The sequence below is a fragment of the Aphis gossypii genome, chromosome X (genome assembly GCF_020184175.1).
Source record: "Aphis gossypii isolate Hap1 chromosome X, ASM2018417v2, whole genome shotgun sequence".
Classification (NCBI taxonomy): Eukaryota; Metazoa; Arthropoda; class Insecta; order Hemiptera; family Aphididae; genus Aphis; species Aphis gossypii.
This window is the reverse complement of record NC_065533.1, coordinates 54,955,084-54,967,331: the sequence shown is the minus strand read 5'-3', so window position 1 is coordinate 54,967,331 and position 12,248 is coordinate 54,955,084. Positions and strand designations below refer to the sequence as shown.

The following is a 12,248-nucleotide window of genomic DNA, read 5'->3' as shown; positions in this document are numbered from 1 at the left end:
ACGTTTCAAAAAATAAACATACCCGGATCCGTTTTCAGAAAATACCAAAGTTTCCATTTGAAATAGGTTGGGCATAATGAATATGAATTTCATGTGTTTATTTTTCACCGAAAGTCGAGACGTATAATACATTTTTCGTTCGGTGACAGTTACCTATGAGAAAAAAAAACAATACGTAAAACTATACACGAGGTATACACACCTTTTACAAACATAGACGCGTATATAATATTATTATTGTGTATCATTTCAGTGTAGTGTACACCAATACGATAAAAGCTACCGTTCATGCGAAAAATAATAATGACAATAAAAAAACCACCACACGTACGATATTGCATTATATTTACCATATGCACCTACACCCCATTAGCGCCACTTGACGGGGACTTTAGAGGGGTTGACACTGAATAAATGCTCAATACATATATATATATTTGATTTATGATCAAATAAAGAAATTATTTGAAGAAAAGTAAATCAATTTTAGTAAAAGTTACAGGTATAGTTTAAAATTAATAGAAAATGGAATATTTCTTATCTGGTAAGTCACCACAATAATATATTGAGTTAAAGTCACACAGCTAGTATAATGCAGTAAGTCCTTGCCAGTCCGATTTTATCCTTTCTGAAAATAAATTTCAAGGTACACATTTAAGTAACAAGCTGACAATTTGATAAAACCATGCGGTATATTTAGGTATTAAACAATAAGTATTTAATGTGCAGGTAAGTAACATCGAATTTGTTATCTATGTAGTGACATTTTGGATGTTTGGAAATTAATTTAGAAGGATTTCCAAATGTACTTATTTGATAATGATATTGTCAATTATGTTCAATCAATACGACTTTATTGCTTTATTGACCACGTAGTACATATCTACCGACAAGTTAATACCTATCCTAACCTATCCTATTTCAGAACAAATTGATTTAAATTTCAAACGAAGAAGTTTAAAACGACATGTGTACGAATATACCAAACATGACAATGAAACGATTGAAACAATTACACGTAATGCCTGCAACAGCTGTTATCATTATTCATTACCTACTTTGAAATTCTTAACCACAATAATAGTCTATAATACATAAGTAGCTATACATTATTTTTCTGATGTTAAATGACCTAGTTTGTTTAATTATATCACATAATATCTTAATTAATTAATTAAAAAAATGAAATATAAGTATAAATAATATTATTAGATAGTTTTAGACAGGATTTATGCATAAACAAATGCTTTATTTTTGTCGAAAATAAACTAACATATTGGTCAGTAATGTACGCAGAATTCGTTAATGAAGGGAGGTTACTATTTATATATGTATAAAAGATATTATTAATGTAAATATTTCACGAAAGAAATCATTATACATGTTTTACTTATGAGGGTTATAAAACATAAAGAATATAAAAATTGATTTATTTCAAAATAAAAATATGTCGAAATTTAAATAATTAAATATTTAAATCATATTTAGATGTATGTATAAAGCTTTGAAATAAATACTCATAAGAATATTATGTTTATTTGTGTTTACAAATTAATATTAAACGTTATAGTATAATTTCATATTTGTAAAAATTATCTAATAATTATTTTTATAACCATTTAGCTTATTGTATCATTTAAATCGAAAATATTATTACACTTATTAATGTAATTACAATTTTTAATTGTATATTATACAGAATAACTGAATAAATCAATATGCCTAGTCAACAATTCAGATATTAGGTATCTAATTATTATAATAATAATTTTATTGTCCATAAGTCACAACTATTTTGGTATTAATGGATATCAGCGATATGATTTTCCACAACCATACATAATTGTAAACAACTGCGTTTATGTAACCAATGCTACTCGTAATTGATTTTTTGTTATTCATTGATAATAATATATACATTACGCTTTATCTTTTTGGGTCATTAATTCGTAACAGTTTATCATGTTGCTATGAAATGTTCCAATCGTATACGTATCTAGCCACCTATATAATATTATATTATAGGTATGTTCGAACATAAATCACGCTAGTAGCAGACTGTAGCAGAGTGTAGTTTGTTGTACTGTGGTACAGTATGTAAGTTCTTTAAATTATTTAACTCTTAACTATTTTATAAAATGTAATGTTTACAATTTCCAATATTTATCTGAGATAAACAATATTATACGTTAAACCATAATTCATACCAAGAAGCAAAATTTAAATATAATATGGGTATTATTCGATACAATATTTTCAAAAACTAATTGGATAAGGACTTTTCTTGAATATTTCTAAGAGTATTAAGGTTTTTCGAGATTTTTTGTCATCCATATAATATATTTTTTATTATATTATTGTGAACATACTAGAAACATTTTTAATTATCACTGAAATTGATATTTGATAATTTGAATCAGACTATATTCAAGATAATGACGATGTCATGTTATAATCAAATAAAAATTATTATTCAATAATTATAAGTCATCATTTCCATTAAATTATTCTGTTGAAGATGACAAAAACAATAATTAGAATTTCATTTGTAAAAGTAATGAAATTATACAAGAACTCTTCACTGTTAAAAATAATAGTTATGCAAATTTAAATGGAATTTATTGGTTGATAAATGTTTTATTTTACATTGTTTTATTGAAAAAATATTTTAAGTTTATATTTTGTTTAAAGGATTATTTTAGGTATAAGATCTCATATTTTCCCAACCATTACAAATTGTTTATTAAAGAAAAGACTATCGACATCAGTTAATATGACTTCAAAAATAATGGACAAATTCAAGTTACCTTCTCGCCATGAACCAGGTGTATACAATGTATGGTAAGTGTTTGTTGCTAGTTTACGATAAGAATAATAATAATAAATAATAATATAGAAGTCTATTATATCTACTTTTTTCTTATTATACGTTTTAAAAATTTTACAGCTAATAGTATTATAGACTACATTTATATGCAATTAGAAAGATATAATATATGAAATAAATAAAGGTGGGCATTAACCAATTATAAAGTAAAAGATAAATTAAATTTCTTTTTATTGATCAATTTTCTAATTATTTTGAAAACTTAACTAGTTAAATAATCCATTATAATAACTTTGTTTTTTTATAGTTTAGTAATTTGAAAAATAATCGAAATAAAACTTAAAAGTCATGTTTATATATATCTATATAAACAATATATATTATAACAATAGTTAAAACTAATTAATTAGTTATTGTTTTGTTTAAATATTGTAAATATAGATTTAGCATAACCTAACCTTGGTTTAATTATTTAGTTAATACAAAAGTATTATTCTCTAAACTACTACACTAATAGTTCCCAAACTGTGGGTCGTGATTACATTTTTTATTTGGTCACGTTACATTTTTAAATGATACGATTTTTTAAACATGTGTTAAAAAAGGTCATTGATATTATTGTGGATCTTTAAAATTTAAAAAATTTCCAAAGTGGGAAACATTGTTTGAACGAAAACCTCCGTTTGGAAACCTCTACACTACTTTGCAGTTAGTGAGTAATAATCAGAAATAGTGTAGGAACTATAGAAAGCAATTTTAAAATAAAATATAATAAAAAAATAAAAGTCAATCAAAAAAATGTGTATTCCAAATATAAATAAATAATTGTATTAATTTATTTTTAAATAAGTTCAGTTAATATTTTTCTCGATAACTTTTACTCCATATTTTTTTTGAATATATTATTTTGCTCATCTTTGAAGAATTATACCAACTTTTCAAATGTCAACAGTACTATTAATGAATGTAAAGAAAAAATAATCAAATAGTTTATTTTTAAAGGATTGAATTTAGCCAGTTAGCTGTAACTACAAAATGTTTAAATTTGGGACAAGGATTTCCGGATTATGATCCACCGTCAATTTTTTCAAATTTCCTATCTGAAGTAGCTACTGAAAAGAATTCATATTTCAACCAATACACACGTGGATTTGTAATATTATAGTTTTATAGAAAAATAACAATAATACCATAATATACGTATTATCCTTAAAAAAAAAAAAATTGATTTATAATTTTAGGGACACATGCGTTTAGTAAGAGCTTTATCTAACTTATATTCACAATTGATTAACCGAAAAATTGATCCCGTAAATGAAATATTAGTGACCGTTGGAGCATATGAAGCGCTCTATTGTGCCATACAGAGTAATATAGAGGAGGGTGATGAAGCAATTATCATTGAACCATTTTATGATTGTTATGAACCCATAGTGCGTACTGCTGGAGGAGTTCCTAGATTTATACCGTTAAGAAATGTGAATATAACAAAAACAGAACAATATTAATATAGATTATTCACAATAATTAATCTGTATTTTTTTATGTTATTTGTAAAGACAAAGCCGAATGCATCGTTACCGAAAGCAAACGATTGGAAGCTTGACCCTGAAGAACTGGCATCATTATTCAACTCTAAAACCAAACTCATCATCATTAATACACCGCATAATCCGTTGGGAAAAGTATTTGATTACGATGAATTAACGATGATTGCAAATTTAGCCAAAAAACATAATGTGCTAGTTATTTCTGACGAAGTATATGAGTGGTTGGTGTACGAACCAGCTAAGCACATACGAATGGGTAGGTAATTTAATTTTATATATTATTACTATTAATTATAAAATCATAAAAATATTAATAACGCTCAAAGTATGATGATGATAACAAATAATTATAATAATAATAATATTTTGATTTAGTGTTTGGTTTATCAATAGGTATTTTTTTAAAAAACTTACTTAGTCACTTTTTGTACTAGAAAGTTTGTTTCAATCTTTTTTTTAAAAAAGGATGGTTTCTGATACAATTTATATGGTTATTTTAAATCTTTAACTTAAATAAATAATTAGGTATCAAAATTTCAAATAGGTACATTATACATTTTATAAAATTTAATGTATTATCTATAGATATTTAAAATTAAAAAAGTCGGCAAGTGGGTACCGCTCTGTTGTACATTAGGGGGTGGGGTGGACCTCGGACTAGGATAGGTTGAATTTGAATGCAATGATAGGTATCATTTTATACGAAAAACGATTCTGAACAGAAATGATTTGTCAGTCTAGAATATTTAACGTTAGATATAAATATAAACAATTTTATGAATTTTGAACTACAAAATAATTTGCAAATATTCATGATTTTGACGAATTTTTGTCAATATTTGAACTTCAAATGCTAATAAAAAACAATTGTGACTATGTATTCTTATAATTTTTTTATCGCTATAAGAATAACTTATGAGGAAATTTGTATTAATTTTTCAAATATTTTGACTCCGGCAAAAAAATTTTATCAACAGTTCAAAAAAAAATTCTTAGGAAAATTGAAAATTTCATTTGTCTATAAATAGCTCAAAAAAATTCAAAATATTTTGAAAATTAAATCATGTAAAGAAAATGTCAATCTTAATAACTGGTAAAATTTTCAAGTATCTACGACTTATACTTTTTGAATAATAATAAATATCAAAAATCGTTTGAGGCTAAACCGTTATTTAACGCGGTTTTGTAAAAATTTAAATTTCAAACACTCATAAAAATTTTTTGTCTGAATCCGGTAGAGTTTTTTTTACAGATATTTGAAGAAAAATTTATGGAGAACCTTGTACCAAATTTTCAAAACTTAGTTATAAAAGAAAAAAATTTTACGATTTTCCAACCACAAAATTACTTGCAAATTTTCGCAATTTTGACATATTTCGTATAAATTCGAACTTTACGCACTTTTAAAAAAAATTGTCACTAACGATTTCGGATTTTTTTTTTATCACTTTAAGAACAACTTATAAGAAACCTTGTATTAAATTTTCAAGATTTTCTGGTCAGCCAAAAAATTTTATCGTTATTTAAAAAAAAAATACTTAGAAAAATTGAAAATTTCAATTGTCTATAAATAGTTCAAAAAAAGTCGAAATTCTTTGAAAATTTAACTGTGCATGGAGAACGCTAATATAAACATTTGGTGAAAATTTCAAGTATTTAAATCGGTTAGTTTTTGAGTTATAGCAAAATAAAAAATTCGGTTTTGCGTAAAAAATCCCGTTTTTCCCTCATTTTTTTAGGGTTTTTCCCGATTCATTTAAAAAATATTGAAAATTTACTTTTAATTTAATTTAACTTTTGACCCCCCAAAGTACCAACTAGATTCAATTTCCTTTCCAAAGAGGGGCTGAAGTCAAAAATCGAAGCATTTTTACTGCTCCAAATGTTGTCGACAGACACAAAAAAAAAAAGCGGGCAAGTGGGTACCGTTCTGCTGTACATTAGGGGGCGGGGTTGACCTCGGACTAGGGTAGATTAAATTTGAATGCAATGATAGGTATCATTGTATACGAAAAACGATTCTGAACGAAGATGATTTGTCAGCCTAGGATATAATTTCCAGTGGTTGGTGAAAAAGGTGGTTTATGTTTTAATGGCCTGAATACACCAACATTTAAGTTCTTTTATAATTATTGTAAGCTAAACTTATGAAAAATCTTGTATTAAATTTTCAACTCTTAGCTACTTATACAAAAATTTTTATGAAATATACCTACAAAATAATTTGCAAGTATTCATAGTTTTGACGAATTTTCGTTAATATTTGAACTTCAAATGCTAAAAAAAAAAAATTGTGCCTATGTATTCTTATAATTTTTTAATCACTATAAGAATAACATATGAGGAACTTTGTATAAAATTTTCAAGTATTTTGATAGGGCCAAAAAAATTTTATCGACACTTCAAAAACATTTTTTCAGAAAAATTGAAAATTTCAGTTGTCTATAAATAGCTCAAAAAAAGTCAAAATACTTTGAAATTTAAATCACGTAAAGAAAACGCGAATCTTAATAACTGGTAAAATTTTCAAGTATCTACGACTTATACTTTTTGAATAATAATAAATATCAAAAATCGTTTGAGGCTAAACCGTTATTTAACGCGGTTTTTGTAAAAATTTAAATTTCAAACACTCATAAAAATTTTTTGTCTGAATCCGGTAGAGTTTTTTTTACAGATATTTGAAGAAAAATTTATGGAGAACCTTGTACCAAATTTTCAAAACTTAGTTATAAAAGAAAAAAATTTTACGATTTTCCAACCACAAAATTACTTGCAAATTTTCGCAATTTTGACATATTTCGTATAAATTCGAACTTTACGCACTTTTAAAAAAAATTGTCACTAACGATTTCGGATTTTTTTTTTATCACTTTAAGAACAACTTATAAGAAACCTTGTATTAAATTTTCAAGATTTTCTGGTCAGCCAAAAAATTTTATCGTTATTTAAAAAAAAAATACTTAGAAAAATTGAAAATTTCAATTGTCTATAAATAGTTCAAAAAAAGTCGAAATTCTTTGAAAATTTAACTGTGCATGGAGAACGCTAATATAAACATTTGGTGAAAATTTCAAGTATTTAAATCGGTTAGTTTTTGAGTTATAGCAAAATAAAAAATTCGGTTTTGCGTAAAAAATCCCGTTTTTCCCTCATTTTTTTAGGGTTTTTCCCGATTCATTTAAAAAATATTGAAAATTTACTTTTAATTTAATTTAACTTTTGACCCCCCAAAGTACCAACTAGATTCAATTTCCTTTCCAAAGAGGGGCTGAAGTCAAAAATCGAAGCATTTTTACTGCTCCAAATGTTGTCGACAGACACAAAAAAAAAAAGCGGGCAAGTGGGTACCGTTCTGCTGTACATTAGGGGGCGGGGTTGACCTCGGACTAGGGTAGATTAAATTTGAATGCAATGATAGGTATCATTGTATACGAAAAACGATTCTGAACGAAGATGATTTGTCAGCCTAGGATATAATTTCCAGTGGTTGGTGAAAAAGGTGGTTTATGTTTTAATGGCCTGAATACACCAACATTTAAGTTCTTTTATAATTATTGTAAGCTAAACTTATGAAAAATCTTGTATTAAATTTTCAACTCTTAGCTACTTATACAAAAATTTTTATGAAATATACCTACAAAATAATTTGCAAGTATTCATAGTTTTGACGAATTTTCGTTAATATTTGAACTTCAAATGCTAAAAAAAAAAAATTGTGCCTATGTATTCTTATAATTTTTTAATCACTATAAGAATAACATATGAGGAACTTTGTATTAAATTTTCAAGATTTTCTGGTCAGCCAAAAAATTTTATCGTTATTTAAAAAAAAAATACTTAGAAAAATTGAAAATTTCAATTGTCTATAAATAGTTCAAAAAAAGTCGAAATTCTTTGAAAATTTAACTGTGCATGGAGAACGCTAATATAAACATTTGGTGAAAATTTCAAGTATTTAAATCGGTTAGTTTTTGAGTTATAGCAAAATAAAAAATTCGGTTTTGCGTAAAAAATCCCGTTTTTCCCTCATTTTTTTAGGGTTTTTCCCGATTCATTTAAAAAATATTGAAAATTTACTTTTAATTTAATTTAACTTTTGACCCCCCAAAGTACCAACTAGATTCAATTTCCTTTCCAAAGAGGGGCTGAAGTCAAAAATCGAAGCATTTTTACTGCTCCAAATGTTGTCGACAGACACAAAAAAAAAAAGCGGGCAAGTGGGTACCGTTCTGCTGTACATTAGGGGGCGGGGTTGACCTCGGACTAGGGTAGATTAAATTTGAATGCAATGATAGGTATCATTGTATACGAAAAACGATTCTGAACGAAGATGATTTGTCAGCCTAGGATATAATTTCCAGTGGTTGGTGAAAAAGGTGGTTTATGTTTTAATGGCCTGAATACACCAACATTTAAGTTCTTTTATAATTATTGTAAGCTAAACTTATGAAAAATCTTGTATTAAATTTTCAACTCTTAGCTACTTATACAAAAATTTTTATGAAATATACCTACAAAATAATTTGCAAGTATTCATAGTTTTGACGAATTTTCGTTAATATTTGAACTTCAAATGCTAAAAAAAAAAAATTGTGCCTATGTATTCTTATAATTTTTTAATCACTATAAGAATAACATATGAGGAACTTTGTATTAAATTTTCAAGTATTTTGATAGGGCCAAAAAAATTTTATCGACACTTCAAAAATATTTTTTCAGAAAAATTGAAAATTTCAGTTGTCTATAAATAGCTCAAAAAAAGTCAAAATATTTTGAAATTTAAATCACGTAAAGAAAACGCGAATCTTAATAACTGGTAAAATTTTCAAGTATCTACGACTTATACTTTTTGAATAATAACAAATATCAAAAATCGTTTGAGGCTAAACTGTTATTTAACGCGGTTTTTGTAAAAATTTAAATTTCAAACACTCATAAAAATTTTTTGTCTGAATCCGGTAGAGTTTTTTTTACAGATATTTGAAGAAAAATGTATGGAGAACCTTGTACCAAATTTTCAAATCTTAGTTATAAAAGAAAAAAATTTTATGATTTTTCAACTTCAAAATTACTTGCAAATTTTCGCGTTTTCGACAGATTTCGTAAAAATTTGAACTAAAAACGCTTATAAAAAAAAATTGTGACTAACGATTTTTAATTTTTTTTAGCTACATTAAAAACAACTCATAAGGAACCTTGTATTAAATTTTCAAAACTTTTTGGTCATCCAAAAATTTTTTATCGACACTTAAAAAAAATTTCTCAAAAAAAACGAAAATTTCAGTGATCTATAAATAACTCAAAAAAAGTCAAAATTTTTTGAAAATTTAACTATATACGGATATCACTGACATTAACATTTGGTGAAAATTTCAAGTATTTTCAGTGATTAGTTTTTGAATTACAACCATAAAAAAAAATCGATTTGGTCGAAAACTGGTTTTGCGTAAAAATTGCCGTTTTTCCGTCATTTTTTTTTTGTTTTTCTCGATTTTTTTGAAAACTGTTGGAAAATGTTAACTTTTTACCTCTATAATGCACCAAGGATATTCACTTTTACATCGGAAACCACCCCCATTGTTTGAAATTGGAGCATTATTTCGACTAGTTATGCTGTACACAGACACAAAAAAAAACAAAAAAAAAAAAAAAAAAAAAAAAAAACATACATCATTGTAAAATCAATACATTCATCACTTCGTTCAGAATCTAAAACACACATCATTGTAAAATCAATACATTCATTACTCCGTTGAGAATCTAAAAATGCTATTTTTAAATAAATTTAAATTGCATACATAATACATATATTATGTTGTTGTCGGAATGACTAAATAAAATCAAACATATTACAATACATTCATTTTTATAAATTGACTGATCATAATTATTTATAATCAAAAACATTTTCAATACAATAGCTAAATACTATTTTACTAAACTTCCGATTAGGTGATTTAAGTTATTTTAAAATTCTGCGAAATACCATTTTTAATTTTAAAAAATCCAAATTTGTTTGTTATCAGCTACACTTCCTGATATGTGGGAAAGAACAATTACGATTGGATCTGCTGGCAAAACATTTAGTATGACTGGTTGGAAACTTGGGTGGGCATATGGTCCGGCTAATTTTATACAAAATATGTGTGTTGTTCATCAGACTGCAATTTATACATGTGCAACAACAGTTCAGGAAGCTACTGCAAGAGGATTTGAACACGAAATCAATGCCCTTAATACGCCACAGAGTTATTTTCAAAGCATGTCAAAAGAATTGAAACCAAAAATGCAATATCTATTTAAAACATTACAAGACAATGGTCTAAAACCAATTATGCCTGATGGAGGGTATTTTATGATTTCAAACTGGACGAACTTTGGTTAGTATATTATAACCATAATGTTGCCCACTGTGCTTAAAATATTAACTGTTGTGATAACTTTTTCTAGTTTGCTTTGTTTTTTTTTTTAATATTTTATTGTTTAGAAAATAAATTAGATTTAAGTTCAGAAACTGATAAATACAAGGACTTCAGATTTGTAAAGTGGCTTTCTAAAAATGTAAAGCTTCAAGGAATACCATTCTCAGCATTCTACTCGGAACCACACAAAAATATGGCTGAAGATTATCTGCGATTTTGTTTTTTTAAAGTAATTTTTGAATTGTGGCTTTTTTTATTTTTTCGTATTTCAAATAAAAATCTATTTTCTTTTTAACAGAAAGATGAAACTTTGAAGAAAGCAGAAGAGATTTTAACAACATGGACGCGCAATTTATTATCAAAACAAAAATCTAAACTATAAAATATTTTGTAAAAATTATAATAAAGAAAAAAGTTAAACATCAAATATTTATGAGAAAAATTCTTAATATCTTACACTGGTAAATTTATCTAATTCTAAATTGAATTGTAGGGGAGACAAAGAGAGACATACCTCTTTAGTCTTTGGTCTTCATCTTTACCTTCTCTGCTAATTGAATGTGATCGGCTACTGGTGACATGACACCCCGGTTGAGAATCACTGACATAAAATATTGCTTAGTTAGTAAAAAAATGTTTATTTATAATAATTATGGCATTACAAATTTATTTTAATGAGGTAATTTGTTTATATTTATCTGAAAAGAAGGACTATAAATAGTACGAGCACTTCTTAGAAAGAAAAAACATAATGAATGCATTCTATTATATATATTATATATACCTATTTATATAAGTTATTAATTATTTTAATTTGTATTTACATTTTATATAATATATAATATACAAATTCTTGTATAGTAATTATACTTTAAGACTGATATACATATATGTTATGAACTAGATATTTACACATGCGTGAATAAATTGGTCCCACTCCAAAACAAGTTTATTTTAAAGCTATGATGTGCTTAAGTAAAGCACAAACATCAAAAAAAGTTTTACTTATGAAAATAAACTCCAAAAAATTTGGCTAATGTTCCAAAAATGATCATTAAATTGAATCCAAAATTTGTATTTGAGAAAAAATTCAAAACTTAAAAGTTATGATAAATTAAAATTGGTTAGTGCTAAAAGACAAACAGTATCTGATTATTATTAAAATTTTCTATTACATACGGTTAGTAACGTAATTTACCATAACATTTATTAATACATTTTAAAAATTCAACACTACAAATTATTTTGTAGCCAAAAACTCAAAATTTATTTCTTAAGAAACTTATTCTTATTAAATACTTATGTAAGTCTTTATTTTACATTATATATTTTTAAAAATATGTTGGAGTTTTATTTGTTTAAAATACTTCAAATTTTCTTTATTTATATAAGATACGTCGTTAACTAGAATTTTTTTTAGAAATTGCAATAAATTTGAAATAACAT

The 12,248-nt window shown here is 25.7% G+C and overlaps 2 protein-coding genes across 2 annotated transcripts in view; one reads left to right on the top strand and one right to left on the bottom strand.

The window, feature by feature from the left end:
- Window positions 1-12,248, bottom strand: part of LOC114126432 (fatty acid CoA ligase Acsl3) — a 120,118-nt gene that overhangs the window by 57,150 nt on the left and 50,720 nt on the right. The window lies entirely within an intron of this gene.
- Window positions 1,938-11,231, top strand: LOC114127273 (kynurenine aminotransferase-like). Its single transcript, XM_027991462.2, has 8 exons — window positions 1,938-2,097; window positions 2,692-2,841; window positions 3,830-3,980; window positions 4,069-4,305; window positions 4,387-4,633; window positions 10,407-10,760; window positions 10,868-11,031; window positions 11,101-11,231. Coding segments are annotated over exons 1-8 (1,389 nt in total). The 5' UTR covers window positions 1,938-2,095; the 3' UTR covers window positions 11,185-11,231.